The 27,351-nt window shown below is 28.9% G+C and overlaps 4 protein-coding genes across 4 annotated transcripts; all 4 read left to right on the forward strand.

The window, feature by feature from the left end:
* Positions 1 to 161: 161 nt before the first annotated feature.
* Positions 162 to 3,739, forward strand: Phum_PHUM577740 (Ninjurin-2, putative; the record flags this gene model as incomplete). The annotated part of the gene is made up of 5 exons (XM_002432185.1): positions 162 to 236; positions 1,164 to 1,340; positions 1,452 to 1,559; positions 3,026 to 3,067; positions 3,536 to 3,739. The coding sequence occupies 5 exons, from the start codon at positions 162 to 164 to the stop codon at positions 3,737 to 3,739; spliced, it is 606 nt and encodes a 201-aa protein (XP_002432230.1).
* A 5,071-nt stretch (positions 3,740 to 8,810) lies between these two features.
* On the forward strand, positions 8,811 to 11,016 carry Phum_PHUM577750 (uv excision repair protein rad23, putative; the record flags this gene model as incomplete). The annotated part of the gene is made up of 5 exons (XM_002432186.1): positions 8,811 to 8,876; positions 9,196 to 9,585; positions 10,169 to 10,511; positions 10,692 to 10,816; positions 10,906 to 11,016. 5 exons carry the CDS (start codon positions 8,811 to 8,813, stop codon positions 11,014 to 11,016), a joined length of 1,035 nt encoding a protein of 344 aa, XP_002432231.1.
* A 914-nt stretch (positions 11,017 to 11,930) lies between these two features.
* On the forward strand, positions 11,931 to 13,889 carry Phum_PHUM577760 (Cell cycle control protein 50A, putative; the record flags this gene model as incomplete). Its single annotated transcript, XM_002432187.1, has 7 exons — positions 11,931 to 11,976; positions 12,435 to 12,697; positions 12,784 to 12,973; positions 13,056 to 13,169; positions 13,269 to 13,490; positions 13,578 to 13,743; positions 13,847 to 13,889. 7 exons carry the CDS (start codon positions 11,931 to 11,933, stop codon positions 13,887 to 13,889), a joined length of 1,044 nt encoding a protein of 347 aa, XP_002432232.1.
* Positions 13,890 to 16,158: 2,269 nt separating this feature from the next.
* Positions 16,159 to 19,419, forward strand: Phum_PHUM577770 (uncharacterized protein; the record flags this gene model as incomplete). The annotated part of the gene is made up of 2 exons (XM_002432188.1): positions 16,159 to 16,236; positions 16,381 to 19,419. The coding sequence occupies 2 exons, from the start codon at positions 16,159 to 16,161 to the stop codon at positions 19,417 to 19,419; spliced, it is 3,117 nt and encodes a 1,038-aa protein (XP_002432233.1).
* Between the last annotated feature and the right edge of the window lie 7,932 nt (positions 19,420 to 27,351).

A 27,351-nucleotide genomic window follows, 5' to 3' on the forward strand; every position in this document is an offset into this window, starting at 1 on the left:
TTTTTTTCTGTATATAATATCTTGAGTTGAACAAAAAATAATTAAATTAAATTTTAATATTAACGTTGTTGCTAAACAAAACAATTTTATATATATATATTACTTTCATGTGAACAAAGTTTCACATTAGACAATTTGCTTTTTTGTACCTTAAAAAAAAAATGTATAATCAAGGATTTGTTAGAAATTCTTGTGGTCATGATAATACTACAAGTTGTGCAAATTGTACATCTCCAGTAAGTAGTAGTAGTAGTAGTGAAAAAGAGTGTGGGGAGAGAGAGAGAGAGGGGGGAAAACATTTGTCATTACATTAGGCTTAATTTTATTTACAAATAGTAGTAGTGGTAGTAGTAGTATTAGCAGTAGTAGTAGTAATAGTGGTAGTAGTAGTAGAGAAGTAGTAGTTTAGAGAAAAAGAAAGAGAAACAAAGAGAGAGAGAGGGGGGGAGGAGGGAAAACATTTGTGATTACATTAGATTTAATTATATTTATAAGTAGTAGTAGTAGTAGTAGTAGTAGTAGTGGTGATGGTAGGACTAGTAGAGAAGTAGTAGTTTAGAGAAAAAGAAAGAGAAACAGAGAGAGGGAGAGAGAGAAAGAAGAGAGGAGGGAAAACATTGATTACATTTTGTAATTACATTAAACTAATTTTATTTACAGATAGTAGTAGTAGTAGTAGTGGTGGTGATGGTGGTAGTAGTAGTAGTAGTGGTGGTGGTGGTGGTGATAGTAGTAGTAGTGGTGGTGGTGATAGTAGTAGTAGTAGTAGTAATAGTGGTGGTGGTGATAGTAGTAGTAGTAGTAGTAGTGGTGGTGGTAGTAGTAGTAGTAGTAGTAGTAGAGAAGTAGTAGTTTAGAGGAAAAGAAAGAGAAACAAAGAGAGAGAGAGAGAGAGAGAGAGAAAGAGAAAGAGAGAGAACATTGATTACATTTTGTAATTACATTAAACTAATTTTATTTACAGATAGTAGTAGTAGTAGTAGTGGTGGTGGTGGTGGTAGTAGTAGTAGTAGTAGTGGTGGTGGTGGTGGTGGTAGTAGTAGTAGTAGTAGTAGTAGAGAAGTAGTAGTTTAAAGAAAAAGAAAGAGAAACAGAGAGAGAGAGAGAGGAGGGAAAACATTGATTACATTTTGTGATTACATTAGTCTTAATTTTATTTACAGGAAAAACCTCTGGATGTTAATAAATATGCAACGAAGAAGACAATTGCACAAGGAATGTTAGATATAGCTCTTCTCACAGCAAATGCCAGCCAGTTAAAATATATATTACAAGTTGGACACAAACATGAATTTTACACTTTGATGTTGGGACTCATAACGACATCTTTAATATTGCAGGTAAGCCTGAAAAAAATTTTCTTTCTCTCTTTTTCTCTCTTTTTCTCTTATTGTCGATCCGTGCCCCATTTCAAATTCGAAGCATTCTTTTTCGAGACTATTATTTTGTAGGTTTTGATTGGAATATTATTACTTTCTTTAAATTTCATGAGAGACTGCAAATTGCATTTACTGGAATATAAAAATTCGGCGACTTACATCAATTACTTCACGACGGGGGTTTCAATTGCCATAACCGCCATCAATTTATTAATCAGCGCTTTCGATCCCAGTTTAGCTCGATTCACTTCTTCGATTGATCTTAACAACAATAATAATTTAATGTCGGGTTTAGGTTTTCTACGTTCCAGTGAAAATAACTGGAAAAATATTACCACTCGTCGTTGAACAAACAACAACAACAACAACCCTTATTAAGTTTAACTATCATTATTATTATTAGTCGAGAGTGAAAGAGATATCTTATTTAAATTCATTAACCTCTTCTTATTTATTTATTTATAACTAAATTTAATATTATTATCATCATCAATTAAATCCCTTTTTATTCATAAGGACAAAATGTAAAAATTTTCAATGATGATGATGATGATGATGTTTGTCGTATTTTTCGTACATCAATATACGTATTATTATTATTATTATTAATTTTAAAATTTTTTGGCAAAATCATTTTATTTATTATTATTATTATTATTATTATTAGAGTTGACTATTTTTTTTTTTTTTTGAAAAGCACTCCGACGTTTTTATTATTGATTTTCCCCCCCCTCGAATCAGACATTTGGCTCTTTTTTCGTGCATTAAATAAATTAATTTCCCTCCCTTTTTGGCTCGCTTTCACCATTTTAAAATTACAAAAAAAAAAAAAGAAAACTTTTATATTTTCCGGCGTAAATAATACAAAAACGAAAGAAAGAAGGAAAGAAAAGAGAGGAAAAAGAGAGAGAGAGAGAGAAAGAGAAAAAACTAAAATTTGTTATTTTTTTCCTTTTTTCCTTTTTTTCCTTTTTTTCCTTTTTTCCTTTTTTTTGACGATTATCATTTTTCAATAGGAAAATTATATATATATATATATATATATATATTTATTACCCAGCAGGAATCGTGGCAGGAACAAGAGAAAAGAGAAAAGAAAAGGTTTTTTTTAGTAAAAAAAAAAAATTATTATTATTATTTTTTGCTTGTCGTAGCTTTTTATTTATTTATTTATTTATTTCAATTTTTTTTTTTAAGATTCAGCATTAAAAAATAATAAAGAAAAAGAAAATGAAAAGAAAAGAAAAAAGAAAATGGAAAAAAAATTATGTCGTGTAAATATTTTAACCTCGATAACTGACCTGATCTGACCTGGATGACTAACGACGATAATTACTAATTATTTAGTTTTTTTTTTTTTTATATTTTCTTACGGATTATGAATTAGTTTTCACATTTTCCGATTCGGGAAAACTTTTCATTTCCGGTATTATATAGTAGTATTAAATAATCCGTTAGAAAATGTATTTAATAAGTAAAGGAAGGGGGGGAGGGGGTGTGACGAATAATAGTCGGACATGTTTAAACCAGGGGTTGTTGTAAAATAACGATCGTGTCATTAGAAAAATTGAACAGTATATATATATAAATAATGTTTTTTTTTAATTAAAAAAATTGTTTTTCCACTTTCGGTTGTTTTGTTGTAGGTGATCGTAGGGATTTTATTTCTCGTTATCGGAGGACTTGACGTAAAAAAATGTCAGGAACAGAAGATTTGCATTATATTAAACGACACGATACTTTTATTAATATTTTTAATAAGTTTAGACAACGTTATTATATCCTCGTTCGGAATCGAATACAGCAATAACGAATTGAAATTAATTTACGACGATCAAAACGGAAATCATGGAAAACTTCCTTAATAGAATTATTTAACATCTTCTTCGTCATCGTCGTCCATCTTTGTTTTTTTAAAATTAGAATTCGTTACGTCACGTGATGCGTGTAAAATTATTATTATTATTATTAGCTTATTTGTTTGTCTTTAGTAACAAATTATAATTAATTAACGTCACGGAAAGTTTAAAGAATTTTTTTTTATTTTTTTGTCAATTACAAATCTATGTATTATTATTATTATTTCTCTCTCTCTCGCTGGGAGTATCGATTATTTTGATAAAATATATTTTTAAAAAAAAAAAAATCATGTACAGGTATCGGTGGCCGTGTTAAATCTCATATTGAGCCGTTTGGACGTTGAAGAATTTAAAAACAAAGGAATCATGACCGTATTGAATCACATAGGAAATGGTTGCGCCATGTTTGCTATGATATCTGACGTCATCAAAATGAGTTTTGGATTAGATCCGGCATTATCGATACGAGATTATTATAAAAAGAACAACGTCACCATATAATTCCTCTTGTTTCTATTTTTTTTTTGGGGGGGAGGGGAAGGGGGGGAATACTTTAGTTGTAAAGTAATTGTAAATTATATTTCTGTTGGAAATTTTTCCTTTTTTTTTTTTTTTTGAAATTAATGTTAATGATATGTGTAGGAGTTAATTACACAACGACGACATTTTATTTTTTAAATTATCTTTCATTTTTTTAAAAAAACTGTGGAAATTTTTGTTTTTTGTTTTTTCTGTTTTTCTAATCGTGGAAAATTTGTTTTAATGATATTAATTTTTTGTTTGGGAAATAAAACTGAGTCATTTTTTAAATTTGAAATCAAATGATTTAAAAAATATGTATTTTCATTCCATTTTTTTATTAATAATTTTTACATTAAAATATTTTATTATTAAAAAACGGTTTTTAAACGGTTTGATTTTTTTTTTATTTTACGTCAAAAAAAGAGGGAAAAAAAGAAAAAGTTTTCGACGTTTTAAATTTTATAAAAAATATGAAAATTTACAATAATAATAATAATAATGAGTGACGACGACGAGTCAAAAACAAATTTTAAAAGTTAATTAAATTCTTCTTAATGAACGTTATAATATTTTAACTAAACGTCAACTACAGATTAATTATTATTATTATTATTATTATTTACCTTTTTTTTTTTTTTTGTTAATAATATATATAAATAAGGATGAAAATTGATATTTTTTTAGATCGTAATAATTAGGAGGAAAAAAAAAAAGAAAATTATTAACGTAAATTCTTTTTATTTTTATTATTATTATTACTGCCGTAATAGTAAAATTACAAGCTCGTTTAATATATATATATATAATTTATTTATTTTTTGAGATTATATTTATTTAAATAAATAAAAACATTAAATTAAATTTTAACACACGATGTGAGACGTTTTTTTGTTATTATTATCTTTTGCTGTAAACATTAAAAGCGTTCCATGTTACATTTAATAACATAAATAAAAATGTTTTTTTTTTTTTTTTTTTTCACAAATAACATTATTTCGTATTGTCACATTGTGCAGATTCGCGAATGATTTTTAAATTCTAATAAAATTGTTTTCGAACATTTTTTTTTTCACATCGCGTCTTAATTTAATTATTATCAAGTTAAAAAAAAAAAAAATCAATTAATAAAATTATTTATTGGAAGTTTTGCTACGGTTAAAAGAGGCGGCGACAGACGACAGACGTTAACTTAAATTCGTTATTTTCAAATTATTAGTTTGTCATATTGACGACAGGTAGCACTCGTGTAGTTATTTAATTTCATTTGTAGTTATTGTCGAATATAATATTATTAACAGAAAAAAAATTTATTAATTAATAACAAATAATTATTAAAAACTATTTCACGGCGATAATTTTGTTTCTTTATTGTGAATCAAGTCTCGATAGAATGTAAATAAATTTATAAAATAACCAAAGGTACGTTTAAAAATTTTGTTTTTTATTTCATTTCATTCGATTCGTAACCGCCATTTTGTGAAATGTAACAATTATAATGTTAATCCCAAATTGAATTCGATTGTTATTATAAAACATTTTGGCACTTTAAATGATTATAATTTGTCTGATGTATTAAAAATTACTCTGTTACACAATTACATTGTGTTTGTCTGTCTGTCACTATTTAATAATGTGCACGAGCAAAACTTCCAACAATAACAAGCAATAACAAACAAAAAGTAAAAAAAAAAAAACTCATCATAAATTATATTATAGAATAATAATAATAATAAAACAAACAAACATATTATTAACATTTATTAAATGCTTTTTTTTAAATAATTCACCTGTTTTTGTTATTTATTTTTTTTTTTTTTACAATCATTTCATATATATATATTTAACAAATATGTCAACACATATAATATTTTACACATTTTATATTAAATATTATTATTATTCACATTTAATTTTTTTGTGTGTGGAAGAGAGAGAGAGAGAGAGAGAGAGAGGTAGTAAATGAATAAAATATTAAAAATGATGATGAAAAGTATAACATATAAATTAAAGGAAAAGAGATAGATAGATACATGATGGATTTGGAATGAAATTCATACTCATGACCAAAATTAACGTTTACATTTAACATTCAACAAAACTCTTTTTTTATTGTTTATTATTTTTTGTAATTGAAATGTTTGTACTGCGTTTGTTTGTTTGTTTGTTTGTTCAAAGGCTTCACACTTAAAATTGTTCAATAAAAATATAATCATCATCATCATCATAATCATTGCTTTTGTTAATAAATAAATTTAAAATCAAAATAGATCAATAGAATTATGACGTCATTTGTTATTCTTTTTTTATTACGTCAGTCTTAATATTATTATTATTATTATTATTTAGTAATATTTTATATAAGAATATAAAACGTTTTTGAATAATTTTTTTTAAAAAAATATAAATATTTATAAAGTTTTTAAAATTCGGATATTGTTGTTTATCAACGTGTAAAAAGAAGAGTAAATAACCGTTAAAATGGAAAATTTTGTCGTGTAATTAGAAAACCGTTATTTTTTACGTCACGTGAGTAAATTTTTATTATTTAAAATATGATTGTAATGCTAATAATAATAGTAATTATAAGAAGAGAAAAAACATAAGTAAATTTTTTTTTTGTTTTTGTTTTAAACGATTATATTTTTGTTATTAATATTATTATTATTTATTTATTTATTTATTTATTTATATAATTTTTGTTTCGTATAAAAATTCTAAGGTTTTAAAATACATATATATTATTTAAAAAAGATTAAAAAAATCATTTAGAAAAATAATTATTATTTTTTTAAAAAAAAAAAAGTGTATTATTATTATTAGTATTTTGTTTGAATTTGTACGAAATTTTTTTTAAAGTGATCGTTAATTAGGAAAAGATGATGAATTGGACCTTTTAAATTTTATTATTATTATTATTATTATTTTGTTTTACCTTTCATTCAAACCCAGAGGAACTAGAAAAAAGACTTAAACTACTAATTAAGGAAAGAAAAAAAAAAAAAAACATTGAAAAGTACAACAACTAGGTCATAATTAAAAATTCTGTCCATGGATCACTTTTTACCACCTTTTTTTCCACCTCCTGCTTTTTTATCACCTCCTCCTGCTTTTTGATCCCCTTTACCACCGCCAGAACCTCCCGAAGATGCTTTTTTCTGGGGAGGGAAAAAAAAGAATAATAATAATAATAATTATGTTGCTTATTGTTGTTATTTTCTACTTGTTTTCAAATGACTTTTTGAGTAATATAATTATCGATTAATTAAATTTTTAGATAATAATATATATTTTGAGGTGGTGGATGTGGTCTCTTAAATAAGAGCTGCCAACATTGTTTTCACAGAAAAAAATTAAAATTACGAAGTTTATTATAAGTTTGCAAGCCAATTTTAAATAAGTTCTAATCTTTTTGTTGGATTCTTTAAATTATTTATTTTTACAATTGATTATAATTTTTTTTTTCTTTTGGAAGAGTATCAAGTAAGCCGCCATGGAAAAAAAAAAAGAAATTTAAATTGTTTTTTTATTTTTTTACGTCATTAATTTTTTTTTTTTCGTTTGTTTGCATAAAACTTACTCAACGTTTAGTGACACCTGTTGGAATAAATGCTTACTACGTGTATTATTTACTCGTTACGTCATTTTTCAAAACAGTTTTTTTTTTTTTGGAATTATTTATACTAAATAATAAATCGTGAATTTTTTTTTTTCATATCAAAAAAACAAAATGTTGGAAAAAATAATTATTAAAATTTATTTCTTAGTTTAATCGTAAAGATAAATAAAAATGGGGGGGGGGGAAATAGCTTGCGGCGTATTCCAATAATATAAACTGTTTTATCATAAAAACAATGTTTTTAATTCATATTTAATCCAACAGGTGGCTATTGTAACCTTACGAAATTTTCAATATATATATATATATATATATATAAATAATATCAATATTTCCGGTGAACTTTAATTTTATAATTGTTTACCCCCCCCCCAAAAAAAAAAAAAAATTATTTTTTAACAATTAATATTATTACACGATTAATTTTAATATTTGTATTTGCATGAAAAATTTGAGCTTTTTAAAATATATTTAATATCAAATTTTTATTATTTAAACTCTCTTTATAACGCAAATGATGTAAGAAAGATTATTTAAAAAACAGGTACAAATAAGATAAATTTTCTAAAACTTACATCTCCTCCACCACCACCTGATTCACCTCCACCTTTTCCACCTGAAATCAAACGTTAAAAAACAATTTTTTAAAATTTAATAACAAGCGCTATCCTCCCCCCTAAAAAAAAAAAAATAATAATAATAAATTACCTTTTCCTTTTGCCATCTTTTTTTTTTTTTTAAATTATTATTTATATATTATAAATATATTTTATTTGAATTTTCGACTTGAATTATTTATTTCAAAAAATATTGTAAAAAAATAATTTTTTTTTTTCGACACGAACGTATGTTTTGTCCCGGGTTAAGCTCTGTCTATTTTGAAAATTTTCTAAAATTCATCAATACTTTGAATGTAAAAAGAAGAAATCCCTGAGGTGAGATGAAATCTTTTCATATTTTTTAAAAAAAAAAAAACTTATTTTTGTATTTTAAAGAGAAAAGCGCAATCTCCAAAAAAATTTAACTCTGACTCCTCCTTTTATTATATTTTTATATATATATCAACGATTTAAGTCGTAATTATTATTGTTGTTGTTGTTGTTGTTGAATTTACGACGACATTTAAATAAAATTAACGTTTTTTTTTTTTTTTTTTTTTTGTTAAATTCGTTTAAAAAAAATATCATTTTATGTTTTCCCCCGAAAAAAATAAAAAGAAATACGAAAATGAAATTTTTACTCGAATGTATTCATTCATCATTGTCGAGAGCAAATTTGAACGTTAGCAAAAGTCATCAAACGGAAACGAAAATTGAGAGAGAGAGAGATGACATCACTTTAATGGCGATGTACCGAGAGGTGCAGAATCATCAAAATTGTGAAAATTTGCGGTGTTTTTCTTGATTAATTCATTATTAGGTGTTTATATGAAAAATGATTATAACTCTTAAAAATTTACAACAGCAAACTTTTACGATAGATATCGATGTAAATGTCACGGTAAGAACACCATTTTTAATTTAATAAATGGGGGGAAAAAAAAAAAAAATTTTTTTTTTTTGTGTTGCATTTCGTTTTTTTTTGGTTAGAGTGATTGTGAATTGATATTTAAATTTAAAAAAAAAACGTTTTTTTCCTCCCCTCCCCCTTCGCCACTCATTCGAAAGTATTTGTAAATTTCAATTAATTATAAATTCGATTTAATTTAATAAGATTTTAATCAGTAACGATTGTTTGTGATGTTTAATAGCGCGTAAATGTTTCAAAAAAATTTGGTGGGTGAATTTTTGAATTTTTTATTTTGTTTTTTGATTTTTAGGTTAAAGTTCTCAAAGAAAAAATCGAGGCAGAAAAGGGTAAAGACTATCCAGCCGTTAATCAAAGGCTGATTTACGCTGGTAAAATCTTGACTGATGAAACCCCATTGAGTGAATATAAGATAGATGAAAAAAAATTCATTGTGGTTATGGTAACCAAACCGAAATTGCCTCCAGCAACACATGCAGGATCCTCAGATTCGACTCCTACTCCCGGTACGGGTGATGGAGGTGAAAAACAAACTTCTGATACAACTAGCAATGAACCTCCTGCTTCGGAGAATGTCAACTCTGGTGCAAGCTTTGGTCAAGCTGAATCTGCCTTGTTGATGGGTGATGAATATAATCAATCTCTTAGAAATATTATGGATATGGGATATCCCAAAGAACAGGTAAAAAAAGATAAAATGTATAATTTAATTATTTTATTTTAATTTCGTTTGAAATAAATATCGATATACAATTTTTTCATGACGAAAGGATGAGTATGATTGTACAATAAATTAAATAATTAGTGAAATTTGTTTAAATGAAATTATTGTGTTATTTATAATTTAGTAAATGCATGACTTATAATCAATGAAGTTATAAAAGTAACATTCGAGAATGTGTTGTACACTTAGTACCTGCACATGTGATCAATAAATACATCAATTTTCAGCATTTTTTTTTTTTTGTTAACATATGCACAAATATATTTAAAAGCATTACACAAAATTTTTGACATATACACTTATCAATTTTATTTAATTGAACAATATAAAGGATTATTCGATATTTTCAAACAGTCGCATGTACATGTGCTTCGTGTTTTAAACGATCTGTTAGGATAAAAATTTAATTATTAATATTAGGCAGTATTAAAAAAGAGAAAATTGTAATCGCCATGATAAAAATAATAGAAAATATTAATTAAAATGTAAAATATTTCATTTTTAATCACAATGGGATTGATTTTTTTTTTTTTTTTTGCAGGTCGAAAGAGCACTCAGGGCAAGTTTCAATAATCCAGATCGTGCTGTTGAATATCTTTTGAATGGAATACCATCAGATGTTGATGATACAGAATCCTCTGATGTTGGAGGAGAGGAAAATACTTTAAATCCTCTCACTCCGGACACGTGCGGAAACGAAGAAGATCCTTTGGCGTTTCTTCGATCCCAACCCCAATTCCAACAAATGCGACAAGTCATTCAAGCAAATCCACAATTATTAAATGCAGTCTTACAACAGATTGGTCAAACAAATCCAGCTTTGCTGCAAATTATATCACAAAATCAAGATGCATTTGTTAGAATGCTTAACGAACCTGGTACAGGTAAATACAAAAATCCTGTTTTTGAGGGGGGGTAGATGTATTTTAAAAATGAGGGAGACAAAAGTAACTTTTACACAATGTTCAAAATGTTTTATGCAATAGTTTTTAGTTTTCAAATTTTTTTTTTTTTTTTTTTTTTGGATGATTCGATAAAAATGTAATTTTGTTTTTTTTTTTTAGGTAGTGGAGCTACACCTGCACCTCCAGCAGCAGGGGGAAACCCGGTTTCTGGTGGAGCAGCATCAAATGTATTTCCTCCAAGTGTTATACAAGTTACACCACAAGATAAAGAAGCCATAGAAAGGGTAACAATTAATCAATTTTTTTTTTTATATATTAATGTTATTTATTCTCTTTTTCTTCCATTAAATTTTTTAACTTTTTGTTAAAATAGTTAAAAGCTTTAGGATTTCCCGAACACCTTGTTTTGGAAGCATATTTTGCTTGCGACAAAAATGAAAATTTAGCAGCTAATTTTTTGCTCTCCCAAACGTTGGATGACTGATGTAAGGTGTATTATCAAATTGAAGGTATAACTTTTTTTCCAATAAAAAAAATTGAGAATTAATTTATTTCAAAAGGATGAATTAAAATTTCTTTTGTTTTTGTTTCAGATTGTACAATTTTATCACAAAATGCATGTCTAATAATGATTGTGCAGTAATCAGCAAAGCAGTTAATATATTAAAAAAAAAAAAAAAAAATGTCTCAGCTCAGTTTTGCTGAAACCTTACCCAATTTTTATTACTTTTTTTTTTTCTCTCTTTTTTCTTTAGCGGAATTAATGAAAGCGAAACAAAAAAAAATATATATATATATATTTAAAAGAAAAAAAAAAACTAAAAAGAAAAAAATAACCAAAAAAAAGAAAAAAAAATTATTATTATTAAAAGTGAGTTACAAAAATAATTAATTTTTTTTTTTTTTTTTTTTTTTTTTTTTAATCATCGTCACTCATTTTTTGTACTTCTTGTCATCAATTAATTTAAAGTTGTTAAAAAAAAATAAAAATAAATAAATAAAGTTTTGATTATCCTTATTTAATATACTAATTATTAATTTATTTTATAAATATTTTACATTAAAGAACGTAGGATTGCAATTAAATTCCCGCCTTTTTTGTATGTGTTAAGTTTTTTACATGTAGGGCAACAAGACGTTTATTATTTCTGAACGTATACGTCATGTATTAGCACTGTACAGAGCAGAAAAATTTTAAAATTTAAATTAAAAAAAATGTTTGGCATTTTTAAATAATTAAAATTTGTTTTAATTGATTTATTTTATTTATTGATAGTTAATTAAACGTAAAAAAAAAATAATAATAATAATAAATTATGGCAGGAAACGTCACGGAAACAGATGGAAATGTAAAACGTCCATCAGGTAATAAAAATTGTCCTTGCCTATTCTTAATGAATGATTAACTGTTTTATACTTAAGGTTATAGAAATAAATTTTTCAAGTAAATGTCATTATTCATTTCTTTATTTAATATCTCATATTTATACGAATATTAACATCTCAATAAAGGACTTTTCTATTGTACAAAAATTATATTTTAAAAAGTTAAATTGATTTCATTTTTTTTATGAAGTGGAAAGTTCAGAGATTTTTAATCAATAATGTCATAAATAAAATTGTCAAAATCAATAAAATGTAGATTAAATTGTTGGGAGTTTACTTTTGGGTGGAAATTTTTACTTATTTGTTTTTATCATTGATTTTTACAAAACAAATTTTTTTTTCAAATTTTAATTTTTAAAATGTCATCAAATATAATGTTTATTTATATTTAAAAAAAACCATTTTTTAAAAACTTTTGCTTCAAACGATTGTCAGAATAATTATACTTTATTGTATTTTATTGATTAACATGGATTTGAATTGTTGTTTGTTCAATCATGCATTTATAAATTTTAGATAGTGCCTTCAAGCAACAGAGGTTACCTGCCTGGCAGCCGATTCTCACAGCTAGCACAGTACTTCCTACATTTTTCGTTATCGGAATAGCTTTTATACCAGTTGGAGTTGTTTTACTTCATGTATCTGACCAAGTTCAAGAATTCAGTTATGATTATACAGATTGTACTAACAGCAATGGAATACAGTGTGCACAAGTGGATAAACATAAACAAGATGACTGTAAATGCAGTATTAAGTTTGCCTTGAATCAATCTTTTAATGTAACGTTTCCCATTAATCAATTATTATTATTATTATTATAAACCTATTCAAATTTAATAATAATTTCATTATATTTAATCCTTAGGGAGAAGTTATGATGTTTTATGGGTTGACAAATTTCTATCAAAATCATCGTAGGTATGTCAAATCAAGAGATGATAATCAACTAAGGGGAATATTAAGCGATTCTCCATCGAGCGATTGTCAGCCATTTGCATTTGATAATAAAAAACCAATTGTGCCTTGTGGTGCTATAGCTAATTCTTTATTCAGTGGTAATGATTATATTATTATTATTTTTGATTTTATTCATTTTTACAAAAAAAAACATTTAACTTTTAATTAAAATTTTTTTAGATGAATTGACTTTAATGTACGAAGATAAAAATGTTCCATTATTAAATATCGGGATTGCATGGCCTTCGGACAAAACGATTAAATTTAGAAATCCTCCTGGAGATTTAAAACAAGGTAATAATAATCCTTTGATGGAATTTTTTTTTATTAATTCAAATATACTTTCTCAATGATGAATCGATATGATATAATTTTTATCTTTTGTTTGTTTAGTTTTTCAAAATTATTCAAAGCCAAAAGACTGGAAAAAAAATTTATGGGAACTTGATGAAAAAAATCCAGACAACAACGGTTTGCAAAATGAAGATTTAATCGTTTGGATGAGAACTGCAGCCTTGCCAACATTTAGAAAACTTTACAGGAGAGTCGATCACAGTGTGGAACCTTTCAAATCGGGTTTGCCAAAAGGAAATTACACTTTGATCGTTAATTATTGTAAGTAGCAGTCATGTTTACAAAAATAATTAGAAATACCTCCTCGTAAATATATACATTTTGTATGTTTTAATTTTTTTCATTTAGCTTATCAGGTTAAATCGTTCGAGGGTAAGAAAAAAATGATATTGTCAACAACGTCACATTTAGGAGGTAAAAATCCATTTTTAGGTATTGCATACATAGTCGTCGGAGCCATTTGCTTCCTATTGGGCATCGTATTTTTATTTATTCACATAAAATGCGGGAAAAGGTAAATCCATTCAATTTGTGCAATCGGACCCCCCCCCTCCCCCCAAAATTAAATTAAGATCGAGTTTACAATGAATTAATTTTAGTTATTTTGTTAATTATAGCACGTCGGAAATGATAAACATAAATCAAAGAACAAACGATTGAAGGGGGATGACCGAGTACGAATTCAATCTAGTCAACGAACAAAAAAAAAAAAAAAAAAAAAACAAAAATTAGGAAAGAAGGAAAATAGTAATAATAATAATAATAATAATAATAGTTATAATAAAATTTCACATTCCAGTATATGAGAAAAAAAAAAAAAAAAAAAGAGAAACAAAGAAACCTCTCAGTATGATTTATATATAAAATGGCGGGGAAAAAACAAAAAAAAAAAATTGATTTTATTTATTTATTTATTTATTTTTAAATTGTAAAAAAATGACACAGACAAAAGCAATGCAGAGAAAAGTAATTAATAATAATAATAATAATTATGCGTTAATTAATTACGATTCCAGTGATTTATCTACGAATAATAAATAAAATGATATGAAAAGAAAGTAATAATAAATATGGCCAAATATGGTTGATGATGGTTTTTTTTTTTTTTTTTTTTTTTTTTTTTTTTTTGACCTCACAAAAGAAAATCGTTCGATAATAATAATAATAATATTTAATTTAATATAAAAAAGGAAAAGCTGTAAATAATGCATGAAAATAAAAATTAATTTTTACTTATTGTAATATTATTTTTTATTCCAAAGATTAAATTAAAATTTATTTAAAATAAAAATTAGAAAATTTTTTTAAATGGAGGAGGAGTAGGAGGTGGAGGAGGAAGTAGTTATTGATTAAAATGTAAAATTTGGCATTATTATTTTAATTTTACTAAAGGATTTATATTATTATGTATATGATAAATATTTATTAATTTTTCTTGACGTATAAAATTTTTTTTTTTTTTTTTTTTTTTTTTTAGCCTTTGTGATTATGATAAAATCTTGCAATTATTAAATTTATTAAATGTTGTTTTAAAAAGAGAGAGAAACATTAATAATTAAACATATCGAATATTAAATAAATAAAAAGGGAAAAATCTTTTCTTTCTTTCTTTCTTGTTTTCTATTATTATTTACTGTTGATATAAATATATATTCAATATATGGGAACTCATTCTCTGTAAATTTTTATACTTTGATGTCTTTGTACTTATAAACAATTGTTATTTGGTAATAAATGTCTATTTAATTTATTTTTGTAAAAAAAAAAAAAAAAAAAAATTGAAATGAATTATTAGAATTATAATAAAAGTATCTATAAAAAAGAGTTTTTTCTTGTAATTTTTATTCACATTTAATTGTTACCAAAAAATTTATGGTAATTACAAAACTTAATTGTTATTTATTTAAGTTTTTAATTTATTTTGATTTATTTCCAAAATGTATTAAAAATAACCATTATTAAATATTTACTTGATGAAAATAATTTTGTTTTGATTTAATGACATAAATGTTTTTATTCAAGTTTAAATTCTTTAATTATTTAAAAAGGAGTACAAACGTTATTTAATATTTAAAATTATAACAATTGTCCCGAGTAAAAAATAAATTTAATATTTAATTAATAATGAAATAAAAAAATCTAAAAAATTAAATTAAATAAGAAAAAAATTTGAAAAACAGGAATTAACCGACCGACCGTTTGCCGTTAGTTACTAGCTACTTCCGCTAAGTCGATATTTTACGATTTCTGAACGCGCTCTAATAATAATGACATGATGTGATGGTATTGCCAAAATGGCAGACGTTGAGAATTAGTTCGTTCGGCTCGTGACTATTCGGACGGATAAACGGTTCCCGTTTATATATATAGATAATTTTTATTAATTTTAAATTGTGCATTTATAGTTTTTATTTTTATTTTTTCATATATTTAGTGATAATTTAAAGTTTTTAATTCAAATGCCTCATTTAATAGATACTTCCAAACAAGAATCCTTTGTTTTGACCTGAATACCAGTCAGGTTTAAATAATATTTTTACAATTTAACGAATGAATAAGTTAAATTATCGTTTGTTCTCGTGCGGTAGTGGTGTATAAATATATTTTTACATTTGTTTTATATATAAAATCGGTTATTTTTTATCAATTCAAATATTTTATGAATTATTTTGTTATGCGAATAGTTTTCGAAGCCTAAAAAAATGGACGCATTGCCATCAATACGGTTTTTTTTTTTTTTTTTTTTTTTATGAGTGAATAGTTGGTATAATACAAAGTTTTAAATTTATAATTTTATTTATGAAAACCAAATTATATATTTATACGTATAATTATTATTATTTATAGTGATAATGGCAGAATCAAAAACTAATTGTTTATTTGAGCTATTGTGCTTAGTTTATGTTTTATTTTCTTGTGTGGATTAATCATGAGAGATGTAGTCTACCTACCATTTGGATCTTCCTCGCCGAAGAAAAAGGTTTGGAATTTAAATTTTTTTTACAAGGTTTGAAGGAGAATTTAAGAGAAATCAAAACTAGGAAAAATGGCATCAAATCTTGGAGTGATGTTATACATCAGCACACTGCAAACTGTAAGAAATCAGTTATTTTCTATTTTGTTATTTTTATATTTTTTTAATTTATCAAAGTGTTCATTGGTTAATTTGGATAAATCATCTACGATACAAGCAGCTTTATTTAATTCTGAAAGAATATTAAGTACTGAACCAACAATATTTCATTATCCCCCCTCAACGATAACACCAAAAAATAAACTTTTAAATAGTAGTTTGGTCGATAAAAAACCTGTGCCTACAAGTTTTACTGTAGTGGAAAGCACTCCAGAAAAACCACCGTCTTATGTTAATGTAAAATTATCAAAACATGTAAAACATAGAGATGTTAGTAATAATCAATATCCTTCTTCCAGTCCTAGGTATCCTCAAATTCCCTCATATGCACCTCCAGCGAGAACTGGTTTTTTCACACCTCCTCTACCTCCAGAATATTTAAATCCATTTGCTGGAAAGCCGACATTGAGAGGTAGTAATTCAGAATCAAACAGCCACAATGCGAGGAGACCCATGCCTCCTCCACCGCTTTTCAGACCTCATTATGAAAATAAGGAAAGAGTTCCTTTGCCACCTCCTGATTTTATGGTTCCTGAAGCAAAGCCTAGTGGTAAAAAGGCTCTGAACACTCCTAGTCGACCAAATTCCCATCATGTTTCTGATAGTGCTTATAAAGAATTTATCAACTCTGATGGTAACAACTCAAATAATAACAGTGATAATTACAATAAAGAAAATGCCCCCGTGAGGCAAATAAACGATACGGATTTTGATTTTGTGCCAATACTACAATATCCAAGTGTGACGAGAATTCTTTCCGGAAGTTCCGGAAGGAGACACGATGTCCCAGATTTTAGCGACAGATATTCAGGACCGAATTCACGTCACGGTCATCACAGTTACGAGCACACTTCGAAAAGTCTTCCAAACATTCGGAAAGACTATAATTTTATACCAAATTTTCCTCGCGAGGGAACGCCGAAACCGCCGGAAATCATTAAGCCGCCACCCGAAAGAACGAATCATCACGTGTCTGTGGAACAACCATCTTCTCCATCTTCGTCGTCGACGATGGCATCATCGACGACGGCGCCGACAACACCGAACAACAACAAAACTCAGGATTCTGCGGTGTCGAACAACGCGTCGTCGAAGCAATCGGAGGAAGGAAACAAAACGATGACGGTCGTGGAAAGCGAATTGACGAACGTCGTGGAAATGTCAAATTCGGAAAAGCGTAATCCTCTGGAAGACGGAGAGGTGTACGATTCGGAATCGCACAAAGTCAACGATAAAAATGCTTTATATTTATGGGTTGTTGCTTGGGACATTCATGTTTACTTAATTGCCAGTTTATTTACACTTCTCTCTCTCTATGCCGTATATAATTTAATACTTATGAAATTTTACAAACATTTATTATCTCGCCCCTATTACATTAGTATACATGTCATAATAGCATTGATTGGTATATTACGATCCGTGTATTTATTTCACGATGCTTACAATACGACTCGTTCTTATCCCGAGCCAATATCTCATCTGTTGCTTAACATAACGTGTCCATTAATAACGACATCATTTTCAATTATGTTTTTGTACTTGATAAAAACGGCGGACGTGTCGCTTTTTAATTCAAATTTTCTCAAACATCCGATATGCTTGATACTCATGTCTCTTTCACACGTGACGTTGTGCATATGTTTGGATGTGACAAGTGACTTAACTTTTGACGTTTCGGGTACGAAATACCTGCCTTTGGTGTGTCAATGTATTTACATACTCTTTTGCATTATTTTGGGGGGAAGTTATTTGTACATTTATAAGAATTTAGCGAATGCGGCGTCGCGAAAGCAAGTGGAAATGTTCGGTTCTTTGTACACCACCACGTCCGAACTTCACAAAAATCGGCCGGCCGTTTTGTGCTTGGCCATCAGAATAACTCTCGCCGTTGCCATGCTCATACTCCTCATGGCAGCCGTTCAAGTCTACGGCGTGTTCGGAGTTCCCGTCGGTCTCCACGATTCTTATTCGTTTTTAGATCCTCAAAATCAAAATATGCAACGGTGGGTTTGGTGGGCTTATCATTTTAGCGTTAGACTTATCGAAATAGCAATTTGTTATTTATTATCGTGGGCGGCGATGCAAAGGTTGCACAACGAAGTAGACGAGAAAGAAACAAATTCACAAAATTCCACGACGGGTCTCGCACTTTTCCCATGCGGACCGTGTAGAAACGCCGAGGAAAACATAGACGACATTTACCCGGCGGTTTGCAACACGAATCAAGCGATTCATAATTATTCGTTGAGAACGGGTAAAAAGGTTTATAACGATTCTTTCCCGTTGAATAACATAGGTAATGAATTAACGAAAACTCCCATTCCAAATTTCGAAAACGCGGATCACGTAAACAATTCGTACGATAGGCGGAAAACCAAGAGGCACAATGGAAATTTACCCTGGCACTTGAATCAAAATCAGTCGAATAATTACGACGAAATCGGTCCGGGTTCGGAAATAATTGAAATAAAAGACGCTTTGACTCGTAAGGGTCTGTCGAATTTGAACAGGAGCGATTCGGATGCTTCACGGACGAGTCACATCCCGGCTCACGTGAGTTACGAAAGCATCGGATACCACAGCGGAACGTTTCAAAATCGTTTGGGCGTCGAAAACGGTCATTTCGACTACGACAAAGACACAAATTCGGATCGCGGTTCGAACATTTCGAAAACGGATAGCCATTATTTCGAGAGCGATGCTTACGATTCGAATCGCGGGTCGTTCACGATGGGTCATAAGAAAATGCATAGGAATCACGATAGGAGTTCGCATACTAACATGAAAAAAAGTGGGACCATGGCAGGGGGATTTTCGCAAGGTGAGAAAAGGAGAATGACGAGTCGGGACGGAGTTCAAACTCTCAGGGAAGGTGGGAGAGATGGTAGGGAAAGGCAAAGTCCCAATTCGATGCTCGTAGACGAAAATGGTTTCGTCCGGTTTCGTTCCTTAGCCGACGCCGAAAGGATATCCGAAGAAAATTTTCGGCGATCGGGTCACGGCAAGAAAAGTTTGCCGAGAAGAGTAGGCAACGAAGAAAGGATACCGCGGTAGAAATTCCCTTTTTAAAAATAAAAAAAGTAAAAAAAAACGTTTTTCATTAAATTGTTAAGTGTGTTTATTTTAAGAACCAATTTTAAATTGCATTGTTAATGGTGAAATTTTTTTTTTTTTCTTTTTCCTCGAGTCGAGTCCTCAGTTATTACTCACGATTTTATAAAAACAATATTGTTATTATTATTATTATTATTATTACTATTACTATTACTATTTTATCGTGGCAGACTGTTCACATTTTGATCGCTCCGATTTTAAAGGATTATTATCATTTAGTAAGTAAGTAAGAATTTCTCTTTGTTGTTGTTGTTTTTAAACATTTATTTACTCTTTCGGTCAGGCAGGCAGGCAGGCAACGTATACCGACCGGCGAGACGTTTCTTTCTATCTGTTCTGTTCGAAACAACAAAAAAAAATTAACTAATTATTCCCCGTTCGTTCGTTCGTTCGTTCGTTTATGTAAAAGGTCTTTGAAATTTATAACGTTTTCTTCGTTCGTAAATTCTATTTGATTCGATTCTCTCTCTCTCTCTCTCTCTCTCTCTCTCTCTCTCTTTTTGTTATATATATATATATATATATATATTTTTTTTTTTACGTAATGCTTTTAAGTTAAACGACTTTTTGTTCAATTTTTTCCTTCTTTTTTTTTTCTTTTTTTTTTAATTTTTATGTAATGGGTAATGAGCAAAAATTTCGTGATGTGATATTTGTGTCAAATTTTACCTTATGAATTTTCGTTCCCGGAAACGAGATTTTCGTCTTTTCGCCTTCTCGAATTTTTTTTAGCAAAATTGAGCGTGCCTAACGTTTAACATAATGGAAACCACCCCGCGATGACTCTAACTCGAAAAAAATTTTTTTTTTTTCTCTCTTTCTTTTTCTTCTTCTGAGTAGAAAGCAACATGGAGAAAAGCCAAAAAACTTTTAACCCTGTGTAAGAGAGAGAAAAAATATATGTGAAGGGAGTGATAAGGGTGGGAGAGAGGGGGAGGAAAAAAGGTTGAAGCAGATATTTGTTAAAATCCCGTCGAAAAAAAATTTTTTTTTTTTTTTTTAACTACGTTTGTTGTATACGGTCGGTAGGGTCGTCGGGTGCGTGCGTGTGTGCGTAAGTTTTTATGCGTAGGATATTAAAAAAAATTTTTTTGGGAAACAATAAGCGTTAAATAGTCGGAAAAGTGAGTGAGAGGGTCCGCGGCGATTAATTTAATACTGTTGGCTGTGAAAACATTTAGGGTTTTTCTCGGAGAGTAAGGTAGAGAGAGAGAGAGAGAGAGAAAGGAAGACTGTTTTTGTCAGTTGAAACATTGCCTTTTTTGGGGGGGTGGGGTGGAAAAGGTCGCGTCAGGGTCAGGGAAAGAGAGAGAAAAACAAAATAATAATAATAATAATAGTCTGGAGTCTTAATCGTCGAGAGAGCGCGGAAAGAAAGGTTTTTTTTAAAAAAAATTCATTATTAAAACGAACAAACAAACAAACAATGGGGTTTGTTTTTGTTATCTTTTTTCTTCAAAAGCTTCTTTTTTTTCTCCAAAAACTCTTTTGTTTTGGTTTCCCCTCCCCCCGCCATTTGGGTCTTTTCAATCGCCGTGTAATTTTTAAAAACTCCAAAACCCTCCGTCAAAAGATTTATATCTTTAATTCACGAAAAATTTTTCACGGGATTTTAAATCCTATGAATTTCTTGCCTATTCTTTCGTACATAAATCAATCCGGGTTTTTCGGGATATCACATAAAGTGGTCGATCGGATATCCGTCATTCCCCCCCCTTTTTTTTTTTTTTTTTTTTTTAAATTTGCAATAAAGATTTTTCACTATCCTGTTTGTTGTTGTTGTTGTAGTCGTAATTTATAAAAAAAAAAAAATTTAATCTCCGTTTTTGTAAGTCGGATGAGTCAGTCAGTCAGTCAGTCAGTCAGTTGGACATTTAATTACGAATTTATTATTATTTGAATTCGTCCGAATCGGTGTTTTTGTTTGTATTTTCCTTTTTTTTCCCCCCTCCCTCCCCACCTTCCCCTCATTTTCCTTTTCCCTGATTGGTTTCAGTACGTTTCGAAATAAAAAATGTTTTGTTCTCTTCCGAAGATAAAACAAAAAAAAACAAAAAGTTTATTTTTTTTTATTAAACTGTAATGTGGGTGGCTCAATTATTTTCCCAAAAGGTACTATGACAGGTATTATATTCAGGTTTGGTATTTCTCACCCTCTAGACCTCGATTGGAAATTTTTTTCTTTTACTTTTTTTTTTTAAATCGTGACCGCAAGGTCCGTTTGTTCTTTGACGGTCCGGTGTAATTAATAATTTTAAAACCGCCGGGTTGGGTGATGTTTAACAAAAAAAAAAAAACGAGCACGAGGGTAAACAGTTGTTTTTAAAAAATTTCTTTTCTTTTCTTTTCTTTTCCATCTGTATAGCGAATTCGTAAAGTTTTTCGTATAAAATATGCAAGAAACCACCTAAATTTTTAGTTTTCGTTTTAATTTATTTTATTATTTTTTTTTTTTTTTATCTTCGAATGCCATCTTGTAAAGATTTCAGGCATTAAAAATGTTTTTTTTTTTTTTTTTTTTTTTTTCGTTATTTTCGCGATTCGAAACAATGCGAATGTGGAGCTTACAGAAAAAAGAAAAGAAAATTTTTTTTTTTTTTTTTCAACGCAATAAATTCGATTGAATTAATTTTATTTTATAAAATATTATACGAAAACTTTCTCTCTCTCTCTCTCTCTTTCTCTCTCTCTCTCTCTCTCTCTTTCTCTCTCTCTCTCTCTCTCTCTCTCTCTCTCTCTTTCTCTCCATTTCGCACTCTCGACGACGACAACAACGACAACGACGACGACGACGACTAATTTTTTTTTTTTTATCTTAGATAAAGGTTTATTATATCACAAATAGTATCATTATTATTATCATTGTTATTATTATTATTATTTGTTTTTTTTTTTTGTCTCTTTCCCCGTTTTCCCCCGGTTCGGAAAAAATAAAATAAAAAATAAAATGAAATAATGGGGAGAAATGTAAAAAGAGAAAGGTAATTCGTAAAAGCATTCTTAGAAAAGGAAAATCAAAAGATAAATCTTAACAAAACTGGGAAAACCCTTGGGAACGAAATAAAAAAAAAAGAGAGAGAGAAAGAAAGAAAAAAAAGAAAGAGAGGGAAAGAGAGAGAGAAAGAAAGAAATCTATCGAAGGTGAATTCTCAGCTTTTTGCTCTCGATCTTTACTATTTTTTTTATTTTTTTTATTTTTTTCCCCCTCGTGAGTTTTATTTTTTATTTTTTTTTTATATTTCATCTTTCTCTCTTTCTTTCTTTCTTTCTTTCGAATCGAGAATGAGTAAGAAGGAAAAAATGAATGAAAATAACGTATGAGGATAATGAGAGAGTGGGGGGATGAGTGTATCGATATATTACATAACACATCCAAACATTTCACCCCCGACTTATTTATCTCACAGATAAGGCAAGCCTAAAAGTGCGGATGGATTGATGGGAGAAAGAAAGGGAGAGAGAGGGGGGAGGGAGGGGAAGGAGCAAAAGAGGAGTTGACCCTGCGGTTAAAAGGAACTAAATTGAATTTTTTTTTTGTGGCGTGTGTGTGTTTACGTTTTTTTTTTTTTTTTTTTTTAAACATCCAAAAACTTTATTCCCTTCCCACAGGTTTTTTTTCCGGGGAAGGGGGGGGAAAGATTTCTGCTTTCTATCCCTTTCCCCACCCCCTCCCTTTAGTTTAGATGATCCCTTTAAAGTCCGTGTAATGTTTTTTAAATTGAGGAAGTCATTCATGACCGGGTTTAAAATGATTTTATTCGATTTCTCTCGATCATCATCATTATCATCATTTAGGCAAAATGCGTTTGTTTGACGGTTTCGTTTGTCGCGCGCTACGACCTACCCTTCTATGGTTTCCAAGATTTTTATCGGGGGGGGGGGTTGTGATTTTTATAAGATGTGTGTGGGGGTGTGCCATCGGCAAAATAATCCCTCACGTTTTTTTTTTTTTTCTTATTTTTTTCCTCTCAACTTTTTTTTTTTTTTCGTTTTCTTCGGGGATTCTCCCGAGAAAAGGAAAGGAAAAGTCGAGTTAAATAAATTGAATAAAAGAAGAAAATATGTCGTCACATTTAAAGTGGGGGGGATTTTTCATTTTTTTTTTTTGCTTTAGTAAATTTTTTGTAAAAAAGCGTCCGGGGGTAAATTTTTTTCCTCCCTTTCTTCATTTCATTTATTATTATTATTTTCTTTTGTCTATTTTTTTCCTTTTCACTTTTTTTTTAAAAAAAAAAAAAAAAAAACTTTTCCTTTTGTGTGAATGCGTGTGCGTGTGTGTGTTTTTTTTGTTCTTCTCTCTCTCTCTCTCTCTCTCTGTGCGTGCGTAAGGGATTTTTTTTTATTTTTTAAATTTCGACTTAAATTTCAAAGCTTACGTGAAAGAGGGAAATTTTTTCCGAATGGTTTTCGTCGTATTTGTTGCGGTTGTAAAATTTTTCCACTCGGTTTTCCCTCCCCATCGTCTTCTTCTTTGTCGGAAATTTTCACAATTTGATTTTCTTTAGAAAGAAGGAATAAATAAATAAATAAAGTTTTTCCTATGAGATATTAATAACAATCGGAGAGAATTGTCGACGTATATTGATATAAATTAGAAAGAAATCTATAGCCCAAGAGAAAACTTTTTTAAGGAAAAAGGAAAATGAAAGAAAGATGGAGGTAAAATTTGTGCGTGCGTGCGTGCGTGTGCGTATTTAAAAATGTTGTTTGTTTATCCGAGGTGGGTATTAGAAAAATCAAATCAAATTCATAATTTTTGCGGTTCGATATGTGTTGTGTGTGTGTGTGGTTGATGAAAATATGAATTTCTTTTCTTTTCCATTCGAGCGTATGCATGCATGCGTGTATGTGCGTAAATATGCGTAAGAATTGCCGTCGCTGCCGTCGCCGCACACATGATACGCCCCATGATAGAAAGAATGGCTTTATTATTATTATTATTATTATTATTATGAAAACCGGGTATACGTGTGTGCAAAGTTGTTATTTTTTCGTGTGTAGCAAGTTTTTTTATTGTTTTGGTTATTTATTTATTTTTTATTACTTACAATTTCTTGAAGAGATTTTTTTTTTTTTTTTTTTTTTTATTCTCAAATTCATGAAGTAATAACGTAAACGTGATATACTGAAACGCATATGTAATTATTATTGTAAACGTGAAGGGGATTTGTAATTCGGTTTTTATTTTCTCTCTCTTTCTCTCTCTCTCTCTCCCCCCCCTCTCTCTCTCTCTTCATTTTTTCAAGTTATTGTGCTATTAAAAAGCGAAGGGTCACCACGGGAGATTTTTTTTTTTTTATTTTATTGTTTTCCTTTACCGTTTTGACCGTAATGGTGGACATACTGAGACGAAAAAGATATGCGTGACATTTTCCTTTTTTTTTTTTTTTTTTTTGCATTACAAGTTTTTATACATGTGTGTATGTATATATTGTTTCAAACAATCTGATCTGGCATGCTCGAATCGATTGAATTAAAATTCATTTTTTTTGATAAGTCGGTTCCGGGGGAGGAGGGTAGGAGGGGGAGGAAATCGGAAGAGGGGGAGAGATGCTATCAAAAAAAAGGGAGCAGGAGAAAGAGGCTGAGGGAGGAGGGGAGAGGGGGAGGAATCGATCACATTTGCACATGTATGAAACTTTTTCTCATTATCAACTCTCTCTCTCTCTCTCTTTCTCTCTCTCTCCGTTCGACTCGATCGAAATGATTGCTCCGGTCACGAAACAATAATTTTTTTTTTTTTTAAACGATACAATTCACGCTTAAGAATAAAAAAAAAGAATAGAATTATTATTATTATTATTATTATTATTGTTATTATTATTATTAATATTAATATTATTATTATTATTTTAATTCAACGCGAGATTCCATGCATTTGCACTTGTAGGAGTTTTATTCTCCAAAATTCTACCCGATTCCTTACGAATAAATGTTTCGATAATAATTTTTTCATAGATTTTTCCAGAATATTCTCCAGTCTTATCCAGTTTTTTCCAGTATTCTCCAGAATTTTCTCCAGACTTCTCCAGTTTTCTCCAGAATTTTTAGACTGCTCTAGGCATATCCAGACTATTCTAGTCTTCTCCAGTTTTCTCCAGACTTCTCCAGTATTCTCCAGAATTTTTTTCCAGACTTCTCCAGTATTCTCCAGAATTTTTTTCCAGACTTCTCCAGTCTTATCCAGAGAAACCTCTCTAATCTTCCACACAGCCTTTCTAAACTTTTTCAGCTTTTTTTTTCTAAACTTTTTCAATTTTATTTTCATTTACTTTTCCAGATTTTCTCGGGACTTGTTATTATTATTATTATTATAATTCTCATCATTATTATTATTATTATTATTTTTATATCCATGGAACGAATTATCTATTTATAATAGATTTTAAGCTCGCTCACCGCCGATCTTTTGTCAAAACCGTTACCGATATACCTCGGGTTATTATTATTATTATTATTGTTTCTTTCCTTACTATTATTATTATTATTATCATTAAAGTTGTTTTTTTTATTTTTACGTTTGAAATTTAATTTTATTAAAAAAAAAACGCAATAGAACGAAAACGGATTTTTATTTTAAATTTATTTAAATGTATAAAAAAAAAAAATTTATTTTAATATTATTTTAAACAAAGTTTAAAATAATAATAATGATGATGATAATTGGTTTTTCAAAATGGTTTTGTTTCTTTAGGAGAGAGAGAGGGAGGGAGAGGGGGAGAGAGGGAGGGCGCGCATTTAAACCCGAAAATAATTATTTTGCATGGCGTTAAAGACAATTGTGAATGACTGACTGAAAGGTTCAATTCGTCGTCCGACAGTGAAAACCAAAACCTTGTCCGAACTAAAGGTATAGGTTAGTAGTACCTGTCGTCTGTAAACTCATTTCCACGACGATGATAATAATAATAACTACATATGATGTGTGTGAGTTTTCGTAACTGACAGTTCATGCATCATTTCAATCACCATACGACTCGTTATTATTATTATTATTATGTAAGTCGAACCCCAAAATTTTGTGTGAAAATTTAAAACGAACGTAATAACGTGTGGTATCCTATCACTTACCACTCTTAACCTTAACCTTTTTTCTGTTTTTGAAAACGTTTTAAAATTTTCGAACGGTTTGTATACATCGTCGTCAGTCAGTCAATGAAATAATAATAATAATAATAATAGGTTTTGTGAATGTTAATCGTTTTGTAACACTTTAAAAAATTAGGCATGGGGAAGAAGGGATTTATTGTGAGTCGGTTTGTAACGAGACGAACGGGGAAGACCCCGTTTTACCCCTACCGTTATTAATAAATGAAATGACGAATAAATATTTTTTGTGGATGTATGCAGACGAAATGGTGGTGGTCGATCGATTGATATTGTCAACCATAACGACATCCGGATTGTTTTCGATATGAAAACAAAACAAACAAATATTTCGTTTTGTTTTTGTTTTTTGGCTTTTGATTTGAGTAAAAAAAAAGTATGTTTATATAAAATATTCATTCGTGAAACGTTTATTATATTGTTTCGATGACCCCGAACTAAACATTCATCCAAAAAAAAAAAAAAAAAAAAAAAAAAAAAAAAAAATTGGCTGGGTCGTCCCCATGATTTGAGGTCTTTCCATCCAAGTCAAGCGTGAATGGCTGACTTCCAAATATTATTGGCAAATTAGCAAAGAGTCGTTTCGTTTTAAAAAAATTTTTTTTTTTTTTTTGGATGTTTTATATATTTTAATCGTTTACTCCAATTTACAAAAAAAAATCGAATCGAATCGAATCGTTAACGGTTTTTGGCGTTGATAAAAAAAAAAAGAGGGAAAAAGGAGGGAAGGAAGGAAGTTGAGGGAATTTTGTTTGTTTCCTGTTG

Source organism: Pediculus humanus, genomic scaffold (genome assembly GCF_000006295.1).
Source record: "Pediculus humanus corporis 1103172108306 genomic scaffold, whole genome shotgun sequence".
NCBI lineage: Eukaryota > Metazoa > Arthropoda > Insecta > Psocodea > Pediculidae > Pediculus > Pediculus humanus.